This window comes from Diplotaxodon limnothrissa, linkage group LG12 (genome assembly GCF_057381915.1).
Source record: "Diplotaxodon limnothrissa isolate DT_005_m linkage group LG12, D_limnothrissa_male_GT1.1, whole genome shotgun sequence".
Lineage (NCBI taxonomy): Eukaryota > Metazoa > Chordata > Actinopteri > Cichliformes > Cichlidae > Diplotaxodon > Diplotaxodon limnothrissa.
In genome coordinates, this window is record NC_140607.1 from 28,113,742 (window position 1) to 28,136,027 (window position 22,286).

General features: G+C 39.6%; 3 protein-coding genes across 4 annotated transcripts in view; 2 read left to right on the forward strand and 1 right to left on the reverse strand.

The window, feature by feature from the left end:
• The window catches only part of LOC146621484 (alpha-galactosidase MYORG-like), a 15,358-nt gene extending 8,979 nt beyond the window's left edge, over positions 1 to 6,379 (reverse strand). Inside the window, exons 1-5 of one of the 2 annotated variants that reach the window (XM_085367425.1) lie at positions 6,267 to 6,379; positions 4,233 to 4,286; positions 3,821 to 4,099; positions 2,259 to 2,790; positions 1 to 339 (exon numbers count right to left, since the gene is read on the reverse strand). The exon at positions 1 to 339 is cut by the window's left edge and continues 466 nt beyond it. In XM_085367425.1, coding sequence (XP_085223551.1) covers positions 1 to 339; positions 2,259 to 2,790; positions 3,821 to 4,099; positions 4,233 to 4,286; positions 6,267 to 6,379 — 1,317 coding nt within the window. Of the gene's footprint in view, positions 340 to 2,258; positions 2,791 to 3,820; positions 4,287 to 6,261 lie in introns of both variants that reach the window. The other variant, XM_085367426.1, reaches the window with a different exon arrangement.
• Positions 6,380 to 10,672: 4,293 nt separating this feature from the next.
• Positions 10,673 to 15,021, forward strand: izumo1 (izumo sperm-egg fusion 1). The gene is made up of 9 exons (XM_085368488.1): positions 10,673 to 10,874; positions 11,031 to 11,105; positions 11,262 to 11,345; positions 11,467 to 11,487; positions 12,716 to 12,805; positions 13,055 to 13,182; positions 13,394 to 13,544; positions 14,341 to 14,509; positions 14,940 to 15,021. Exons 1-9 carry the CDS (start codon positions 10,673 to 10,675, stop codon positions 15,019 to 15,021), a joined length of 1,002 nt encoding a protein of 333 aa, XP_085224614.1.
• Positions 15,022 to 19,338: 4,317 nt separating this feature from the next.
• On the forward strand, positions 19,339 to 22,038 carry dusp2 (dual specificity phosphatase 2). The gene is made up of 4 exons (XM_085368489.1): positions 19,339 to 19,907; positions 20,211 to 20,329; positions 20,474 to 20,693; positions 21,252 to 22,038. Exons 1-4 carry the CDS (start codon positions 19,520 to 19,522, stop codon positions 21,467 to 21,469), a joined length of 945 nt encoding a protein of 314 aa, XP_085224615.1. The 5' UTR covers positions 19,339 to 19,519; the 3' UTR covers positions 21,470 to 22,038.
• The last annotated feature ends 248 nt before the right edge of the window (positions 22,039 to 22,286 follow it).

Sequence of the window (22,286 nt, forward strand, 5' to 3'; positions counted from 1 at the left end):
CTCTTTCTCCACAGCTGCACCAAAATTTATGGAGTCATAGTTGATAAAAGGGTGCGTCCAGAGTGTAACTTGAAAGCCGCCCTCTCTTAGTTTGTCAAACATGCCGCTTGCATTGGGGAACTTCTGCGGGTCAAAGTCAAACTCTCCGTAATCTGCTGTGTAGCGGTCATCCAGCTCCAGATGGGAGCAGTTGAAGCCATGCCTAGTAATGTCAGCGGCATAGCGCAGCAGCTTCTCCTGAGTTACAGCGGTCTTGTAGATAGCCCATGTGGACCACACTGGTTTTTTGAACAAATCAGCAGATGGGACTTTGATAGGCTTTGTGAAATACCGGCGCACCTGAGAAAAGAACATGAATGATTAGGGGGGAAAAAGAAAAGAAAAGAACATGAAGTAAGTGATTTGAGATGTTTTTAAATGTGTGGTTATTGTCTTTCATTCAAGCCTGCACAGGCTTTGTGCTTGATTAAACAAGTGTAAGGAAATATGCCTACTGGCATCCTTACAATAACCAGATAAATTAGCTTAGGGGTTGCTTGGTCCCTTACAGCTTGAGAATTTCAGCTTTCCGTGTCAAGAAATAACCAACTACATAAGTCAATTTTTAGACTTTTTCTAAAGATTTTACAAACACACTATAAGATTATAATATTGATATCCTCATTAAGAAAGCATTTACAATTGGGGAAATCATTATTAATTCATAAGTTTGCTCTCTTACAAAGAAAAAACCTGAAAAAAAATCACTGCATAAAAGTTATAAATTGATTTGCAGGTTACAGAGTGAAATAAGTACTTAATACCCAAGAAAAATATGACTTAGTATTTGGAGGAGAAACCCTCCAAAGCACTGTCATGTCATCATTCACCAGGTTTGCACACATCTCAGGAGGGATTTTGGCCCACTCATCTTTACAGAAACACTCTTAATATTTTAGGTTTCTTGGCCTTCACTTGGCAACTCGAAGCTTCAGCTCCGTCCACAAATTTTTTAATAGAATTAAAGTCTAAGACTGGCCACGCCGAATCTTGACGTTTTGTACTTCTTTCGCCACACTATCTTTATCTTGATGCTATGTTGGAAGACCCATCCACAACCCATACGAAGTATCCTGGCTGAGGGAAGTAGGTTCTCATCCAAGATTTTACAGTACATGGCCCTATCCATTGGCCCCTCAATGTGATGGAGTTGTCCTATATTCTCAGAAGAAAAACAGCCTCATAGCATAATCTTTCCACCTCCATGCTTCACGTAGGGAATGCTACTCTTTGGGTCATACCCAGTATCTCTCTTCCTCCAAACCCAGACATGTAAAGTTGATGCCAGAGAGCTTGATTTTAGTTTCATCTGACCACTGTGCATTCGCCCAGGCCTTCTCTCAATCATTTAGATGTTCACTTACAAAACTTGAGATGATCCTGTACATTTGCGTTCTTGACCAGGTGACCTTGCGGGCGCTTCAAGATTTCAATCCATTATAGCATAGTGTGTTGCCAGTGGTGACAGATCACAGCTTTGAGGTGATCCATCACCTCTCTTATGATAGTCCTCGCCCATGAGGCAAAATCTCCATGCTGAGGACATTGATGGTCATTTTATACTTTTTCCAATTGCACCAACAGTTGTAAACTTCTCCCCAAGCTTCCTACTGTAACTTATACCAGCCTTTCGTAGGTCAACAATCTTTGAAAGCCTTTGAGAACTCTTTGGTCTCGCCCATGGTGGTGGACAGGTTGGAAGAGAAGAAATTGATTCTGTGGACAGGTGTGCTTTATACACATAGTGAGTTGAGATCAGGAGTATCTGTAACTGTGACTTCAGGCTGGGTTGTAGGAGATTAAATACCTTTTTCACTCAATGACAAGCAAATCAATTTAGTCTGTAAATTTGATGTAATGTCCTTTTTTCTGGGGTTTTGATTGATATTCTGTCTCTCTCCATTAAAAATGAACTACAATAAAAATTAGAGGATTTCCATTTCTTTGGAAGTGAACAGACACTTAAATTCAACAGTAAATCAAAGAGTCATTTCCCCAACCTAAGTATATTTTCTGGAATGTTAAAGATTAAACCTGCTCTGCAGGGGAACAAAGAATTAATGGCAGTAGTATTAAATTAAAAATGCATATGCAGGATGGGACAAGTGTTTCTGGTCCAGTTATTTGTTGTACATCTGAGTATATATCCACTACACTTTAAATTGGCAGCTTTTAACATTATTAAATATTTGTCAAATATCCAGCATAATTACACTCACCATGTACTTGTGAATAGAGGTGACATCTGACCCCACACAGACTCTATAACTGAGTTCAGGAAAGGTCTGCTGTCTTTCTAGTGGTCTGAAGGGAGAGTCCTGGTACCGGGCCTGGAACCTCAGTGTCCTGTTCTTCTCTGACCAGCCCAAATGAAACGGTACTGAGTCGTTAATCTTAATGGCAGTTGCATTTGATGACAGCCAGTACCGCTCTAGAATTCCTCCAAAAGCATTTCGATTGGAGTAGACGTCACTTGCGATGAAAGGTTGTGGTTCCTCTTCTCCCTGAAATCTGATAGGCCAGTACTGTGTTGCCGTCTCTGCCCCTCCATACCAATGAGAGTCATTATAGGCCATGACATGCTCTACCAAGTGCTTATTCTGCAGCTCCTCCCAGCGAACCCGATAACAGATCACCGTGTCCTTTGGACGAACTGTTTGGATAAAAAAGTTGAGCTTGCCAGAATCCGACTGAGTGCAGCTCAGAATATCTCCCTCCTTTGAGCAAGAGTCCACATCCAGAGTACCAGACCTAAGATTAGGTGTTTAAAAGAAAGAAAACAAAGGGGCCAGTTAAACACAGTTGATATTATTTGTGTTTTAAAACAAATTAGTAGTAGTGCAACAACAAAGAAAATGTTGTAAGTTCTATTCCGTTGTTCTAGTTGTCTGTGGAGTGATTGTTCTATAGCTATTTCTGTCGGTATGAACTCTGCTGGCAAAGGACACATCTATTACAGTCTTCCCTAAGGGTGTAATCATGTGTCTGTCTCGTCTGATTTTTCATCATCCATCCAAACACTGCAGACAGGCAGACTTAAAGCAGATACAAAGAAGAAGAACTCTGTCAAGACCAACAGAAGTTACAAAGGCAATGAGTCCACGATTTGCTGGGACTTAGTTTCACAAGAGAAGTGTTTGTGGAGTGTCTTGATTTGGATTGCACAGACATTCCTTTGGTCCTTATCTCAGCTGTAAGATAAAATTATAACTAGTCATATTTATTACCCTTATAAGTAGCAGAGTTATTTTAGTTTTGTATTTTCTAATTCTAATTTCAAATTTTGTAATTCATCTTTTATTGTTTAAAAATGTTTAGCTTTAGTTTTTATTAGTTTTAGTCTTTTAAATAGTGACTGAATGTAGGGCATATGCAAAAGGCACAAATTTAAAAAAAAAAATCTGTAAAGGCGTAATAACAAATTTTAGCAAATTAAAATGCCAAAACTTATTTTAACTTTTAGTTAGTTTTCCAAGTTCATAAAATCAGTTTAATTACAGTTTTTTTAAAGTGTAGTATTTATTTCTATTTTATTTAACAAGGTCAGTTTTAGGTTTTGCTTTAGTTTTAGTTCATTAAAATAACCATGACTAGTAGGCAATCAGGCAATTCAAATAATTAAATTATTAATCAAAATGTATCTTGTTAAAGGAAACAAAAACACAGATGATTCTCTGTACAGTTTCCTAAGCATTAAAAGCATAGACAACAAGTCCAAAAAAGACAAAAATCAGCAAATTACCAATTATTAATTTAAAAATAATCAATAATATGAACCCACCTGAATGCCATAGTGAAGACAACAGCCCCAGCTTGGTTGTGAATAATAAAACCATCCTTGTTCAGGTCTAACAACGCTGTCTTGAACAACTGGGTTTTACGAAGCGACACTGAGTAATAGCACCAGGCGACCACAGCAGCTAGCACCAGCACACAGCCCAACATACTTGCCATCACCAGTGGCCGACCTTCATGAGAAAGTTTCTTCTTAAGTGGGGAGCCTCCGGGTCCCCCAGCCATCTGCTGCTCCCCAGGAGCCACCGGCACTATTTGATACATGCTGAAGGCGTGCGGGTTGGAAGAAGAGTGGCAGGAATGGACAGCTGTACTTAACTTGCTGTCAGAGCTTTTGAAACAGAAATATAAATCTGTGCACTGGCAGCTGTGGGAGTTAAGGGAAAACTGATGTCTACCTGCCAATCTTTAGGAATGTCTCCATTTCTGAAAAAGGGCTGATATATCTGCTCCTGTGAGGCAGACAGACAGATGTTAGTTTAAACCACAACAAGTGTAAAAGAAACCCAAAAAAACAATAGAAATAAAACACCATTAATATCATCATCACATCAAATAATGAATGGAAGCTAAATCAAGTTAAAGTGCTAAAAGAATAACAAGTAAATGAGGGCAGGACATAAATATTGATCAGTCTACCGCAGACTTCATCACACTGGCCATCCATCCATCCATCCATCCATCCATCCATCCATCCATCCATCACTGCTGATGTTAGCTTAAAAGCGCTGTAGACAGGAAAAAAAACAAAAATGTCTTAGTGATGCATTAAAAATATTAGTTCATGCTGCAAAGGCATAATTTTCACACCAATCAAACCGTCTTAGTGACCTGATTTTGCCTCATGGATGGGGGCAATATCATTATGGAAGAACTCACTGCAATCAGGATTTAAATTTAGATGCAATAACACTTCCCTCACAGAGACAAGTACACAAAAAACATGCCATCAAAATAATACCTCCCAAAGAACAACAACATTTAGAAATATGTGCAATAAAGAATTCAAAAGCACAATAGTCGTCTTTCAGGGTTTTAGAAATCACATCTGGATGCAGTCACAACCAATCAGCAGCATAGTTACAGGCTAAAGATGACAATTTTGAGCATAAGGGGTTACTGTTTTACCTTGAATTGTCTGTCACTGAACACTGTTTTTGTGTAGCATTACTGTATTGGCCCTGTACTGTCTCTACACTTGCTTTTATTATTATAGCATAGTTCAACAGCATCCAGCAGAGAGAGAGCGAGAGAGAGCACTGGGCTTTTAATCTGGTAAATGGCAGGTATCCAGGCTCTGCACAGGCACTCATGGTGAGAGAGCCAGCAAAACTGTAAAAACAGGCTGTGATCAGAGGAAGCGCAGACACCAAGTCAGCAGGATTCAGTTACATTTACCTCAGGTAAGAGCACCTTTGGGATGAGTAAATAATAGCCCTCAAACAGCTGTAGTGCAGCAAGCCCACAGTTTTCAGATTGATAAGAATGCAGTCATCACCAGCAGAACCATACTTAACTTCCCCACAGGTAAACATTATCCTTCAGCTCCACATCCTTCTTTTATTGTGATGCTATTTAATGCCAGTATCGCAAGGAGGAACCGAAATCTTGCAAAAATATTCCAGACACAGGGAAACATTTTCCTCTATATGTCAGCTTTCGCTCCAGTGAAGATCCTGTTCCTCATTTCTATGTAATTACTGACAAAACTGTACCATTGCTCAAATGTAGAATTAAGTTGAGAAAGCTCAACTTGGGATCCATTATAAATCAATTTATTCTATTAAGGGAACTTAACAATGAAGGCAGACCAGTCTTAAAATGTTAGAGATAATCAGTGCTTTTTAAGAAACCTAGCAATTAGTCTTGAAACTGTGGGCTGAAATCATATTAATCTTTAATGGCTATCGGAATGAAACGTATAACATTTTAAATTAGGCCACAGGGCCCGGTGCAGTACAACAGGCTCCATACTGCAGGTTATGCAGGGGTTTCTAAAAACATGCACATTAACTACACAGTGACTACGAACTGTTCAAGGCAAATACCTAAATTACAACAAACACTGAAAACGTCGTCATCTGACTTTCTGAAAGGATCCCAGTGGACACAGACGCCGTCCAACGACGTGTATGTTTACGTTATCTATCCACGCCCGTGTCAAGCTGGCGTGTAACCAACTAATCAAACACTTCCGATATCTGATCGATCCCCAACAAACACTCACTCGACTCGGCCGTTGACGCCGAGTTGGGATATTGCCGTAACAGTAACTCGCTCTACCAGTATTCACGAACTGATTCAGAAGACCGTGCTCACAATTAAAAGCTATAATCGCCATGACAGTAACACGCAAAAAAACGTTGTGTCACATACAAAACATTTTAACTGCTCTTAATAAAGCTGCGACCACAAAAATACATTCACCTTACCTCCACATCTGACCACACTCCGGGGTCAACGTCTGTGCGCGCGGAAGCCTGCGGTGCAGCGACAGAGGCGTAGTCCCACCCAAACGGAGCGAATGCGAAGCTGGTTTGTCCATCGATCTGTCATTCGTGTACAAGTTAGCGCGGAAGGATTCTGGGAAATGTAGTGTGAGAACAATATCGTCACAGAGCCAAAAAACAGCTTCAAATTTGTTTATTGCTGGCTGCGAACAATGTGAAACGCACAAGAGAAAGGCAAAATGAAGGGGTTATTTTGACTATCGTTAACGTTACTTTTAAATTATTATATTTTCCTTACCAAATCGTTGGTGCTAGCGTTGTCCGTGGAAACAATTCAAATCTCAAACGTCTCATTCAACTTGTAGTGAATGTGTGTGAGGATTGGGGGGGGGGTTATTGTTATTATTAGTATTTTGTATTTTTTTTTTTTTTTACGATGGTTGTTTGTAACCACAGATTACCGTCTTCGACCCTGTGACAACAACAACTGGAGTACACTGCCTCACTTCCCGAACAGACCACAGAGGTGAGATCATCGAGAGCGAACAATAATGTTATTGTGGCTGTAAGAGGTTTTCTACCGCTGGGTGACAGCAACAAGCTATGAATAGCAGGGCAGCTGAACGACACGACCATGGCGAAGTAGTCGACTCTTGTCTTATTTTTATATCCGTGAGTTCTTTGATGTTCTAAATGTTTTTAAGTTTACTATGAACTGAGAACTAGAGATGTAGACATATATTTTATTTAATACCACACTGGCGAAATTCTGTCGTTACAGCAGCGCAAGGGACAGGGAAAAAAAGAAAAATAGAAAAACATAAATGAGAAAAATTGTCTACAAAAAAGCTAAAATATTATATTTGGTCAAATAAACCAAAATTTTCCTTTTTTTTATATGTACATGAAGTTCAGTTGGAATAATAATATTATATTTGGTAAAATAAACCAAAATTTTCCTTTTTTTTATATGTACATGAAGTTCAGTTGGAATAATAATATTATTGTATAGCCTGACTGCTGTACCACCAGTGTGAAAATCTACTAGATTACTATTTGACTAGTAGGCTAGCTAAAGTAAAATGTTTATAAAGAAGTAGCAGAGGTAAAATTTAACTCTGATTTATTTAAATGTTGACCTGCCTCTGAAATCCAAACAATTAGGAGACACAGAGTAACAGACACAAAGGAATGGTTGCTTTAAGGGAGAAGGCAAAGATAAAACTCAAAACAACCCTTGACTTTATTTCCAGGCAGAGGTCATAGACAGTAAACTCTAAGCAAGACCAAATTTTATACACAAAACAGGAAAAAAAGGCAGTTGAAACTGACACCATGAAAAAAACCCAACAGAAATCTCAAACCATTTCTATGTAACTACAATTTTGTAAGAGAATTGTGAAATTTAAGTATTGTGAAATTTAAGTATTCAGTCATTGATTCCTTATTTCCTGCATATTCCCTGGAGAAAATCAAATGATATTAATAATAAAGAATAGAGAAGGTACTAGGCAGAGGCTTAAAAATATATGCATCTCCTGTGATGCATCTAGGGATGTAGTTTAGCACAGCAGGGCAAGGTCAGACAAGACGGCACTTGAATTTTTCTATTTAAGAAAGAAAATGCAGCTTCCCTACACCCAGTCAGAAGGATCCAGCCCAGTGTATGACCTTCAAAACAGCCCACAGAATGAAAATGGAGCTTGTCTATTAAGTGGTTAGAAGTCAAGTGACTTTAAAGGTGACTCTTAATGTAATGTACAGCTTAGTAAGGCTGTGGTTAACCTGAAACAATTTGAATTAAAATTATTTATTTTGCAAGTTATTCTTTGTTTAATGGATATTTCTTTTCACAGTCATGTGAATAGAAAAGAATTGTAGGCATTCCTGTGGAAAAGCGAAGTGCATGTTACTGCTTCCTTAGGAATTAAGAGGTTAAGTAACACTTGATTAATTGAGCAGCAGGAAGTGGGAGCACCTCTAAGGAAGCAGAATGTTTAGCAGTTTGGAGCATTCAGATACGTAACACAATGCTTCAACCTTCATAGGATTGGACACCGAAGCAAGAGAAACTCAGAGAAACTACAAAGAGCTCAAGGGCTAAATGTCAGACTGTAGCATGTTAAATGTTAGAGTTCATGGCAGCACAATTAGAAGAAGACTGAACAAGGTGACTTCTGTAGAAGGGTTGCCAGGTGAAAGCCCCATCTCTAAAAAGAATATGGGAGCACACAGCATGTCCAAAGACAAATAACACCAAAATGGAGATGTTTGGCCATAATGCACTGCGCCATGTTTAATGAAAACCAAAACACGACATATCAGCACAAGCACCTCGTACCAGCTACCAAGAATGGCGAAGGAGGGGTATCAAAGGTATCCCCTTGGAATGGTTTAGGTCGTACCTCTCCAAGAGGACTTTTTCTGTGAGCCTTGATGATTTTATTTCTTCCCCAGCTCCTTTTACTTGTGGTGTCCCGCAGGGATCCGTATTAGGCCCAATTCTTTTTTCAATCTATATGTTGCCCCTAGGCCTAATCTTTAGGAAACATAACATCTGCTTTCACTCATATGCCGATGACACCAGATTTATCTTCGGTTTAATAAAAACACCTCTACGCCCATGGAATCGTTAGTCAAATGTCTCGACGAAGTTAAAACCTGGATGGCCTCAAACTTTCTTACCTTCAACGAGGATAAAACAGAGGTAATTATTTTTGGACCAAGCTGTAATTTCAATGCCCCAGATTTGGACTTATGTAACCTAACATGTGCTGTTAAAACGCACGTAAAAAACCTGGGGGTTCTCTTGGATAGCAAACTTACATTTGAGAAACAAATTAATTCATCCAATGCGTTTTAGAATTAAATTCAAAATCTTACTTTTAACTTATAAAGTGCTAAATGGCCAGGCACCGGACTATTTGTCTGACCTTGTGCAGCTGTATACGCCCTCTAGAGCCCTTCGATCAAGTGATCACCTACTCCTTACTTTACATAAGTCTAGGATGGTTCATAGAGGAGATCGGGCATTTGCAGGTGTGGCACCGAAAATGTGGAACGATCTACCTCTCCACATTAGAAAGGCCCCAACTGTTACTCTTTTTAAATCGCATCTTAAAACATATTTTTTTACTCTGGCTTTCGAAACTGTAGGAGCGTTACCAATTCTTTTATCCTAATCTGTTTTTAATTATCAGTTGTTGTTAATGTCACTGTTTAATTGTTATGTTGTACAGCACTTTGGTCAACGCCCTGTTGTTATTAAATGTGCTTTATAAATGAATAAATGAAATGAAATGATGTATGGCTGTTTTGCCCTGGGCACCTTACAGTCATTTAGTCAAGCATGAACTCCTCTGTATACCAAAGTATTCTAGAGTCATCTGTCCGATAGCTAAAGCTTGCCCAAAACTGGGTCATGCAAAAGGACAATGATCCCAAGCACAGCAGCAAATCTCCAACAGAAGGGCTGAAAAAGAATCAAGGTTTTCATTTTTTGTGCTTTATTTTTTTAAAAGCTAGGACAAGACATGGACTCCAAATTGGTACCTTACCACAGTTCCACTTAATTGTGTGTGGTGATCGTGCTCAGCTCCGTTCAGTCTAGGATCCAGCATTTATAACAGAGGGACAAAAAAAGATATAGACTATTGCAAGGTGTTGCAATGACATGCAAAGTCCAGACTGAAATGCTGTGGCTTAAAAGAGCTTAAAAGAGCTAACAAATGCCCACAAACCTCAATGAAAGCACTGTTGTAAAGAAGCGTGGGACAAAAATTCCTCCACAATGATTTGAGAGGCAGAAAAAGTCATACAGAAAACAAATACTTCAAGTTATTGTTGAGGTGGTTCTACAAGCTATTGACTCATGGGGTATACTTAGTTTCCCACAGGACTGGATAGTTTCACGTGAAATCTTTCTTTTTCATATGACTGTATGTGTGATGATGCTGATATTCTTTGTCTTACTATGCTAAATCTCTTTGGCTTTGATTGTTAGTCGGGGTTTTAGTGAAGCTCGAAGGTGCTTTTCACAGTTTTATTTTAAACTGATTAATCTAATGAATAATTGGCCAGGCGATCAACAAAAATTATTTTAATTTCTCATATTATTAAGGACATATTCATCAATTTATTTTTATTTTAAAGAAATAGCCAGAATGGTTCAAACACTATGCCAAATCATGGTTAAAGGAAAACAGCAGAAAATGTGATAGGAGTAATAGTATGACAGCAGCAGTAATTGTAAAAGTACCATTTCAATAAGAGCAACAGATGAAATGGTGATGACAGGGACAATGATGTTTGGCAGCTGTGTTTCAGAAGCTTTCACTGGAGCCAAAGTGACTCATTCTGCTGCAGGAAAACTCAGCTGCAGAGGGAAGATGCCATTGATGCTGGTGTCCCTGCTCTGCTGTGTCACTGCAGCCAGGGCCTGTCTGCAGTGCGACCGCAGCATCCGAATGATGCACGAGGACTTCATCTTGTCTGCTCCCACTCTGCAAGACCAGCTCGACTTGCAAAGTATTTGTGACCAAGCCTATGTGACCTACATAGAGACCAGTCAGGAACGAAAGGGGGTCATTGGTGAGATCAGGAAACTGTTATATTGTAGTTCTTCTCTTCCGATAATGTCAGGCCAAAGATATAAATTTATAAATACTTATAAATAAACTAAAATATAAGTGTAAGGCAGTTAAAATGATCAAAATAAACCAAATAGCACTGTTTTTTTTTGCTTAGATCCCACTACTCTATACAGAGCCAAAACTGAATACCAGAGTGAATTTGATCGCTTCTTGAAAACCAAGCTCACTGGTGAGAAACAAAAAAACAATCTATCATTCTTATTCTTTCCACTCAGAAATAAACAGTAGCTGTAAACGCACCCAAACACTCCAACATGTAGAAGGCCATTATTACTTTTCATTATATCATCACTGAAAGTATTAACATGTTAAAATGTCTTTTAAGGATCTATAACATTTGAAGCTGTTCAGATCATGGAGAAAGGCAGGAAGATTTTAGAGAAACATCTGGATGCTTTCGTCCCCAGTGGTAATTTGCATAACAGTCGGGGTTCTGCAAAGTATGAGGCAATAAACTTTTTGTAAGTCATCGCTGTGAAAAACATGCATTAGTTTCAGATCATTTATTATCTTTTTTTTCTTTCCCTCAGAATTATGCCCCAACATATGTGGTAAGTACTGAGACTGTGACAAATGATCTTTTAAGAGTGACTCATACAGATTTTTCCAGTGACAGTGGACCGTAAAACTTTGATCGAGAGACGTGAGACAACTGTAAAATGTTTTTTGCTGTCATTTGACAAACCAATGACTTTTCATTTATTTATTTATTTTGGTGTTTGATTTGCATACTTTCCAGAAAAATGTGTGGTCTCATAGGGATCAGTACCAGGACCAATTTAATGTTCAGTATATGTAGGCTAGAAAGGTTAGCACCATCGCTTGAAAGTCCCGAGTTTTAGTCCATCAGGGAGTTTGGGACTTTCTGTGTGGAGTTAACATGTTCTTCCTGTGCTTTTGGAAGTTCCCTCTGGGACTCCGCCTTCCCGCTACAGTCCAAAGACATGCATGTTAGATTAACTGGTGATTCTTCATTGACTGTAGGTGTAAATGTGAGCATGAATGGTTGTTCATCTTTGGGTTAGCCCTGCGACAACCAGACAACCTCTCCCAGAAATACCCAACTCTCACTCAATGACAGCTGGGATCGACTCCAGAAGACTGCAAAAAAAAATTACAAAAGCGAATATCAGCAAACTTCATAAAATCAAACTCATACAAATCATTTATTGGTCATTTTGAGATCATATGACCTGCTCCCACAGTCTGGGGACTAATCCTATAGCATACAATTACTATTGTTTATTAATGGCACGAAATGGCATGAAAAGTAAGTAAGGTGTGTGTGTGTGGGGGGGTGCTCACTATTTCCATCTCACTCTGGGGGGCTGTTAGGTCTCTAGTTATGTCCCCCCCACTTTCCATTACAATAAAGTATTTTGAACTGATTTCAAACACTTGTAATGGAAAGTGTTTCTAAGTGTTTTCATTTCTGTTTTCCTACTGGCTTTATTTTTATTTTTATCAGGTTTCCCTGCCTTTTTTTTCCTGATGTTAAACTTCAGTCTTCCACCCTTTATACTTTTCAAATATCCTTTTTCTATTTTGTACTTGTTGTTATCTGCTGTTTTAGGTCATCCGTACTGTAGTTTTGCCTATGTGTCTATTCTGTAATGTGTGTTATGTGTTTGTTGTAAATAAGTTTCTAAAACCCCTTTTACATAAGTGCAATATATATTAACTGTATTATGCATGATTTTTTTTTCTCTGTGTTGCTATACATCATTTTATATCCATGTAGTATTTATTTTAGAGGGTGTGTTTGTGTGTCATTATCAGGGCTTCTAATTAGAAGAGTAATGGATTGCGTCTCTTGCCGCTACAAAGTATACATCTGTCCCTCTCCGACTGGACAACAGGACTGTGGTGGTATATTTTAATTTATTTGTTCTCGTGTTAATGCATGAGTGGATTAGGAGGAGTCATTCCTATGTGTTGGGACTGCACCGTTCTTTAGAGTGCAAAGATATATGATGTCACGAGTGTATAAATGTGTGCTTACGCGAGTGACTGCTGCTGCCTGTCCATGTGAGACACTAATGAAAAAGATTATTCAAGTAATCCTGATTCAGACAAATGGAGGATCCCACTTTCTCCCTCCTCTCAACCTTTGTCCAGAGTATCCGGTGCAGGCTGAGGAAGGAGGCCAGGCTTTGTTGAATTGTTTTCTTCCGTGGCACCGTCTTCTATTGGGTAGACCGGAGTACCACTACTCCTGGGTGCCAGGAGCATCAGAGACTGATAAGGTCTCATTGCCATCACTGATGACAAATGAAGGCACAAACATTAAGACACCTAAATACTTCAATATAGATACATTTTGAAGTATCTGCATTCATCTGTAGTCTCTGTATTAGGTTTCTTTCCATATTCAGCTCCACAGTATCATACATATTTACTGTCTGACGGTTTTACACCCCTAACTTGAAACTATTCCTTCCTAATTTGTAAACACAGATGAATGAAAGTGACTTCAGTGTCTTGGTAGTGACAGAAGACTCATCTATTGTCTTGAATCAACTGCGTTTGGATGAAGAAGGAACATACCGCTGCTCCCTGCAAGCCCAAAATGGGACCATCTTCTATCAAGCCACTTTCCCACTCACCGGTACACATACATCCAGCCATCCATTAACTCATCTATTTTATTCTGCTTTTCCAGTTTAGGGGCTCGCCAGGTGCTGGAGCCTATCCCAGCAGTTAGATATGCTGTATTAAATAGAACTGACCATTAAGTACATTCTGAGTTGCTAAACTTGAATTAATATACATCTAGTTCTAATAATTTACACAGAATGTTGTTGGCTGTTGTCTCTTACCTCAGTAAATGTCACAGATTTTAGTATTCTGGTCTGAGGGCTGCTAAAAATAAATTTAAAGGTCATTTAAGACACAACAAATAAAGAAGTAAATTATAAAAGAAACAACTTTACTGCATGTTCAGAAAAGTGCTAAAACTATCTGTATTTTGGGGCTTTTTTTAATTACACTTGTTTGTTGTTTCTGTAATATTCTTCTCTTTAATCTTGGGACTTCCTCGTATTTTTTTTACTGCATTCTTGTTTCTTTTTTTTTTCTTTATGGACTTCCACAGAATTGCAAAACGCTTTCATTCTTATACCACAGCAGTTTTTTGTGAAAATTCAGGTACAGTTTGGTACAGTAATGTAGTGTTATTTGTCAATACACTTGAATTAACTGCTGATGCCATTTTTAATACTATAATACATTAGTGTAATGACACTTAGCAATGTAAATGTTTAAGTACACAAAAAGAACAAAGTAAGAAAATGTAAAATTGCAAAGTGATGGTTGGTACATAAATTAACAGACAAAAGCTGGCAAATCCAGCCGCCTTTACTGTAATTTCAAGGGAAATTTCTTCTTCTCCTCCTTCTTCACAGTCATATCGTCGCCTCACCAGACTCACTGGCCTTTAGTCACTCTGCCCTCCCTGCCTCATGGAGACAGCTACTCACCTTTTCAGCCTACGGAGGCCTTGCTTGTGCCACTCATCGCTGTGGTTACGGCTTTGACTCTGACAGCGAGCGTAGGACTCGCAGTTGTCCTGAGGTGAGACACAGCCAGTGGGTGGAGGGGAGAAAGAGGGGACAAGAGGTTTGCAGGAAGGGTGGAGGTGAAAAAGGTAGCACAGAACAGTCAGAGCACGACAAACTGAATAATGCAAGTCAAAGGGACTGGCCGTGCTCGAGTGCAGTTTGAGGACTGAATTATAATTTGTTAAGCGATCCCATGTGCAATATCAGTCTACGTAAATAAGGTCATTGTTTACATTTGAAGTGAATTACGCCGATAAGTTGTTTTCTCTGAAAGTGTCGTCACTTCTTCCAGGAAGTGATGACGGCACCTTAGCAGCAGGTGTTAACTTAGATTTCCACCTCAAGTTCTGCGTGGTAATGGGTAGTTCTGTCTTCACAATCTAAAAACAAAAAAGCAATTAAAAAAGAAACTAAATCGCTTCGTGTGTAATCCTTTCTTGTAGCGTGATGATGAATCAGCAAAGAACAGCAACAGAACTGAGGAGAAGGAAGAAGGAGGAAAACGGGACCGAAAACATGATGTGATAACTGAACTCAGTACAGTAAAAACACACTTTAATAACAGGAAGGTTTTTCTTCACTTCAGGTTTGGCGTTTTGTTTTGCAGTGAAATAAATTTCCCAGCAGAAAGTGCCATGTCATTTCTAGAAATCACGTGGAAGTGAGAATACATTTTGGCGACATGCAAGTGAGGCAAAACATGACATGGGTGTCATGTTTGAAAGACGCGAAAAAGGAATCAAGCGAAGTGATGTCAGCCAAGAAACAAGTTTGCGGATTAACAAAACCAGACTATACAACACAGCTGAACTCAGAAATGCAGAAATTCCCCAGAAACCCCTCGACATTAAGCAACAGCTCACTGGAAGACAGTTATGTTTCTCTCGTTCCCCCTGAATGAAGCGATGTTGTTATCACGTGGGCGTTTATGAGAGGAATCAGGGATGAGATAAATCTCCCTGATTGCAGTGTTTTTCAGAGATTACTAACCACAGCCATCCAATTAATCCTGGATAATCCCCTTGTGAGGAAGGAGGGGGCTAAAGCCAGGAGCAGACGTTTTCATCAAAGATTCAACTAATGTTTAGTTACTCATCTGTTCATTCAGAAGTACACAATAAGGTCAAAAGCCCCCTTTTTTTTAGCATTTGCATTATTACTCATGTTTTAGTCATTCTGTTTTCTGCCACACTTGATGATATCAGCTGCTTTGGTTTCAAATATAGTCTGTTTACTCTTCACACAGGCTCGGTCATGATCTCAACGCCAGTGCTCGACGTCCGTCACGTATCATTTAGCTGCTTCTGACTGCCTTCTTGTCTTGTTGTGCGCATACGAAGGGATGTTGGTGTGAAACCAAATTTCCTGTGTAAAGGCGCTAAGGAATCATCAACAACAGCAGCAAATTCACACCTGTCTTTTGCCATTGTGTCACATGAGATCATGACTGGTAACAAAGAAAAGTAAGTGAAAGGTTTAAAAATGAAAGCAATCAGTTGATATTGTATGAGTCACTGCCAATTGGAAGTCACCGGTGAATCGTTGCTCAGGTTTTCAGGGTAATTCCTGATGAGCGCATTTTAATCACTGAAAGCTGGCTTGGGTTATGAGCAAAGGCAAATGAAACAAAGGTCGCAACAGTGTGAGGGGGTGTGTGCGCGGAGGCTGAAAAAGAGAGAGGCTGTGGTCTGTCTGGATAGTGACAGGATGTATGTGTGGTGTTGTTTCCTGTCTGGCTCACTGACATGGGGGCGAAAGCTGAAAAAAAATCTTTAAGACACCCTCACGCAGAGATAGTCGCGTCACAATCTTACAACTACGTGGGTTTATATGTGTGTGTTTTTAACCTAATATGCAGTCTGAGGCTACTGTAAATGCATGCTCAGCGACTTCACTGACAGCCATGATGAAGTGTGCAGTTTGAGTGTTTGTGTGCATATACTGCTGTGGACTGAAATTGCAGCCTCAGCAGGGAGAGGGAATGACAAAGTGTGAGCACTTCTGGAAGAGCAGCAGGCAGCCACAGGGGAGGGCGAAGAGGGAAGTAGGAACAAGAAGAAAGTGGAGTCAGAGGTTTGAGTGGGAGAGATCTGTGGGAAGGCAGACTGATTTTTAATGTGGGTTATGAGGAAACGAGGACAAAGACGTCAGATTACACCTCGTGATAAAAACCGTCCCACACTACACATAGAATATACTTTCACATCAGTGACCTATAGTTGTGGAATGACCTCAAGATTGTTGTCTTCACTGCCATAACAACTTTTATTGGAAAATAATTTAATAAAAGCATCAGAAAATACTCCTAAAACTTGGCTTTAGTGCTTGGGTGCTTATCAGTAGTTAAATATTCACAACTAAATATGTAAAATCCTATGATTAATTACTAGCTATTGTTTGTTATGAGGTTAATGTGTTTGAATGGTGTGATCAGATCTGACCAAAAGTGGCAAACACATTCACTTCTCATCATATTGACGTGTAGATATTAATAGATCTTGAGCCCACAATTACGCTCATGTACTTCAGACTGCTGAGATAATGACAAATACAGAACACAAAATCCAGAGTTCGTTTAGGTTCCCCCCCCCCCCCCCCCCCCCCCCAACACACAACATGAAGGAGGCTTTGAAGTCACCAACATGGTAACTTAACTGTAACCATTCACCATGAATACCATCAGTCTGCTGCTCAGTCCCCCAAACAAAGAGTTTGCACTGTGTGATATTTGAAATTTAACTTTAAAAGGAAAATAAATTGTTTTATATTTCAAATTGAGAGGTGGCACTTTTTTTCTATAGTAGTCTGAAAGGTTTCTGCTAAGACTTCCATCTAATTTGTGACTTCTCTTGTTGATCACAATGCTTTTAAGTTACTGTAAGTCTGACAATATGTCATTTTTTTAAAGATACAATACTGTGCAAAAGTCATGAATTATCTCTCATCTCTTCATGATTTGTTAGAAAAATTGGGAATGGGTTATTGAAACGTGCAAACATAAATCAAAAAAATGGACTGTTTTTTATGTAGTCTAGTCTCACTCATCGATTCACACACACACATTCATGCAGCATTTTATATATACCTAAGTGCTCTCTAACACTCACACACTCACACTCATACTTCATCATGTGGACTGGAGGAGTCTGAGATCAATCCCCCGACCTTCCAGTTGGTGGAGAACCCGTTCTAACCCCCAGGACACAAGGAGGACAATTTTGGCTTAAAAATGGTAAAATCCATATCCTCTTTCTTATAAGTTTCTGTTATTTATTTATGGAAAGTAAATAATAAATCTTCAAAAAATATATATTTTTCCAGCTCATGCATCAAAGATACACTTCATGACATACTGTAGTTGCTGTCTGCCATGCTTGACATGAACCTGTTACCACTACTCTGGAACCTGAAAAATATTGTTTAATAAATTGTTGACCCCAAAATAAGTTGTGCCAAAAATTGGTCCACCCCAAGGATTGGGTCCCTAGACACAAACGGAGTAATATAGTGTACGCGCTTAAGTGCCAGAAGGATTGCCATGATTTATACATCAGGGAAACCTGATGTAAAATCTAAAACCAAAGTGCCTAATGGCAAGACCTAAAGTTGTTGTTTTTTTGCTGAGTTTCCTGTTATGTGTAGACATAATACGGGTCTACATATCCTTTGAGTCAGGTGCCTTTTGTGCTTGAATGATTCATAGGTGAATGTCAAGCCGTTCAGGTATAAGGACATAAAAAAGAAGTGAAAAAAGCAGCCAATGTTCAAAGAAAAACTTTGAAAGGCCTCCAGAAAGTCTTCCGAACCAGCCCACTACACCACTTTAAAGCATTATTACATTATTACAAGAATTTGTTATTACATTGCTTCAAGAAATTCTAACTCCCTGGGAGCAAAGCAGTTTTATATAATGAGGGCAGACTTGAAACTTGTGGATAGTCCTGTATTTTCTGAGTAAAAGTTTCTCGTAACTGAAGTGCATCATGTCTTTTCCTTTGTGTCATTCCATCCACCGCCATTCACCTATTAAAAATTTATTGTGTGCTATTTTGTGATGAATATGGTTAGTGCTTATTCAGAGTTAATCCCACATGTTTCTCATTGCACACCACAGACGCAGCTAAAATAAATGCAGTTTGAGGAAACTACCTGACCTTTTAAAATGCAGTTGCGAATTTCTCATAAACATTTACTTCTTGTATCATACTTGAAATAAAACACACTGGACATCAGAAGTGGATAGGTCTGTGTTTAATAACCTACTTTTCCCAATGCCCCTTTGCAAAAAAAGAAATCCATGCACTGTAATCCATAACTACCACACGCCTGAATCATAATTAATTAATAAAATGTCTGTGCTTTTCGTGTCTGCAGTGCAGCAGAGATTTTAGTTATGCTTTTTTAAATACTCCACAGAGCAGCTTTAAATTTTCCAGCAGAATAAAAACATTGTCAGTGCTGACATTTTATGTTTGCAGCATGGACCTACAACAGAAAAACACGGTGGTGCGGGATTAATCTACGCCGAAAAAAAAACACTCAGCCTTCAGTCTTTCCGCTGAAGGCAGGCGTTTCGACCGGGTAGGGAGGGTTTTAGCTCTCAGTATAACGTCATTCCACATAAAAACACGGGATAACCCCAAACTCCGACCACGTGCGCGGTAGGAAAATGAGGCTTGACGTCAGTGTCCATATGAGGAGTGCCGGCCAGACCAAATATGGTCGTTCCGCCTCTGACGTTGTTCCTACTGTGGAAAATAGGCGGGGTGGCGCCGACCCCGCCTACCGCGCAGCCGTTATCAATGAACAAGTGAAACTATGAACCTAGAGCCGATTGTAACCGGCCTGCAGGAGAGTTCAACAAGAACTCACAATATTAAGTCTTTTACTTTGAAAATTTTTTTGCATCTAAACTTGATACAACTTATATATTATAATTTTAGGGATTTTCTTTTTACCTGTCTAAACTGACTATTTTGTACAATTTATTATTTTTAACTTAACTTTCAACTACTTTTCAACAATGAATCCAATCAACGAACCTTTGGAAATAACTGGCAACGAGTTGGTTCACATACTTAGGACTCCCCGGGAACAGTACACCTCTGCAGGGTGCGTGGTGCTGGACTGCAGACCGTTTCTCGACTTTTCCTTGGCGCACATCTGCGAGTCCCGAAACGTGAACTGGAACGCCATGCTGCGTCGTAGATCCAAGAGTTCAGTGGTGGCTCTGGAGTGGCTCATTCCGGACAAGACGCTCAGGGCCCGGCTCCAGAGTGGGGAGTTCTCCCCAGTGGTGGTGGTGGATGAGAGAAGCAGCTCCATGGCCGAGTTGAAGGCGGAGAGCGTGTCTCAGATGCTGCTCACCGCCCTGCAAAACGAAGTTCACACGCAGATCTGCTTTCTGCAAGGTAAAAAGCATCACACGGTTTAAATCCATTTAAAAGCATATATATTTATTTTTAAATAGTTTAATAAAATTGTTGTTGACGTGTTTTTTAATGAATTACTAAGTCGTTAACGATCATCCATGCAATCATGATCGATTTGATCGAAAAGTGTTTCGATACAACCAAAACGATAAACGTTTAAAAAAATTCTAAATAGAGTTCATGTTTATAACAGCATTGTTGTTATTTGGCACAGATCATACATTTAAAGAGGACGTGTTGAAAGCTTACTGCTAACCTCATACTAATGTGACCTCTGTTTAGGTGGATTTGGGGCATTTTCTGAGGCCTATCCGGAGCTTTGCTACACTTCAACCATCAATCACTGCGCAGTGGAGCCAGAGCCAAAAGTGACAGGCCGGAGGACACCCGCGTATGATCAGGTGAGCTAAAAGTTATTAATATTTAAAAACAGAATATTACAATTAAAACGTTTTTGATTGTTTGTTTTGTTTTTTGTGTGATGAAAAGCCACAGACAAGACGAGACGAAACAGTTTAGTGATTGTTTTTGTTGTCAAATTGCAGGATGGTCCCGTGGAGCTGCTACCTTTCTTGTTTTTGGGCAGTGCCATCCACTCATCCCGCAGAGAGACTCTGGCTGCAGCCGGCATCACAGCTGTGCTCAACGTGTCCTCCACCTGTCCCAACTTCTATGAAGGGGAGTTTCAGTACCTGCGACTCACTGTGGAGGACACACTGGCTGCAGACATCAGAGCCTGCTTTTCTGCCGCAATTGCATTCATTGGTGAGTATTTCCAAACTGTGTTAGTATGTAACCTCTGAAATGAGAGTCCAGTCCAGTGTTTGCTCACAGAAATGTCAGTCCAAACTCCAACAAAGATAGAAGGCCCACTTAGAAAATTAAATCCATGTTAAATAAGCCTCCCCTTTGTATTTTTTAATAAAAACCTATAAAATTTTAAGCACCTTAAACTCCATAATCCATTTTCAGTCCCACACTTGGGGACCAACAATGTAATCATTAATGATCTGGTTACAAAACAACTGGATTATGGAGCTTAAGCTTGATGAAAGAGTTTATTAACACCTGATAGTTTTTATGAGCTTGTTTTGACCAGCTTTCCTTCTACAGTTGAGTTCAGGGGAAGGTGGAATTTGATTTAAAGGAACTTCCATTATAGCAGTGACTAGTGACTGAACGCTCATTTCCGGGGTGACAGCTCGTTTAGCCCAACTTTCTGTGCTGTCTGTTCGTAAAACATTACCGCCGATGTGAAATGAAGCACGGTATGCTGATTGCTCTTCCTGTTTTTGTCTCTTTCTCTTCCGTTTCCACATATAGACTCGGTGAAGCAGAGCGGTGGAAGGGTGCTGGTGCACTGTCAGGCAGGTATATCCCGCTCAGCCACCATCTGTCTGGCCTACCTCATGCACACTCAACGTGTCCGGCTGGATGAGGCGTTCGACTTCGTCAAGCAGCGGCGTCACGTCATCTCGCCAAACCTGGCTTTCATGGGACAGCTGCTGCAGTTTGAGACTGATGTTCTGTGTCAGGGATAAAGGCACAAATCCATCTGTGAAATTTAACTGACTCTCCTGCCTCTTGGCATATTGCGCTGGACTCGCTGCACTACCAGGACTCAAACCACATGCATAAATGTGTTGTTGGTACTGTTGAAAAGTTCACTTTGTACATTCAGAGGAAAGCTAAATGTGTTGCTGGCATCACATGGTTGCAGTCATATTTTGAAAATGCTATATTTTAGCAATGTAAACCACAGTGTCATGGAAACATTATGAAAAACTGTGATTCTGAGCCAGCTAGCTGGAACAGCTATGAGGTAATTTCCCTGACGTTATACTTGAGTGGAGTTGTGCCTGCCTGTTTGGTTTGTGTGTGTGTGTGCACGTGCAGGTGTGTTATTTTGTGTGACTTCTGTGCCTGATTGATTGGAAGGGCTGACTTATTTTCATACACTTTTAACCACTGTGACATGATATGTCTTTTGTAAGGAAACACTGTGTTATCTTCTTATAGCAATAGTTCATTATTCTCACGTTTAGAAAGTTAGAAATGCACCTACCACAGCTGGTATCATTCTATATCCTGAGACAGATTGGTACACTCAAACTGGAAAAAGTTGTTTTTGTTTTTTTTAATTGTGTAAATATATTTTGTTATTTATTTCAGTATTTCTTATGACAGTGTTACTGACATCAATAATTCTTACTGCACTTTATACCTTTGGCTTCCTGCTGTTTTTCCACTGAAATAAAACATGCTGGAACATATGAAAACCGTGTGAGCGGAAAAAACTGTTTTACACACTACTGTCCACCACATCTCACTACTTGTACTACTTATACACACTAATCC

What these genes read in the sequence shown, in the direction of transcription:
- dusp2 (XM_085368489.1), top strand. Translation starts at nt 19,520, where the DNA reads ATGAATCCAATCAACGAACCTTTGGAAATAACTGGCAACGAGTTGGTT. An exon ending in GCAGATCTGCTTTCTGCAAG is followed by an intron (nt 19,908 to 20,210) that starts GTAAAAAGCATC and finishes ACCTCTGTTTAG; the next exon opens with GTGGATTTGGGGCATTTTCT. An exon ending in TGCCGCAATTGCATTCATTG is followed by an intron (nt 20,694 to 21,251) that starts GTGAGTATTTCC and finishes TTCCACATATAG; the next exon opens with ACTCGGTGAAGCAGAGCGGT.
- izumo1 (XM_085368488.1), top strand. Translation starts at nt 10,673, where the DNA reads ATGCCATTGATGCTGGTGTCCCTGCTCTGCTGTGTCACTGCAGCCAGG. An exon ending in GGAACGAAAGGGGGTCATTG is followed by an intron (nt 10,875 to 11,030) that starts GTGAGATCAGGA and finishes TTTTTTGCTTAG; the next exon opens with ATCCCACTACTCTATACAGA. An exon ending in GAGCATCAGAGACTGATAAG is followed by an intron (nt 13,183 to 13,393) that starts GTCTCATTGCCA and finishes TTGTAAACACAG; the next exon opens with ATGAATGAAAGTGACTTCAG.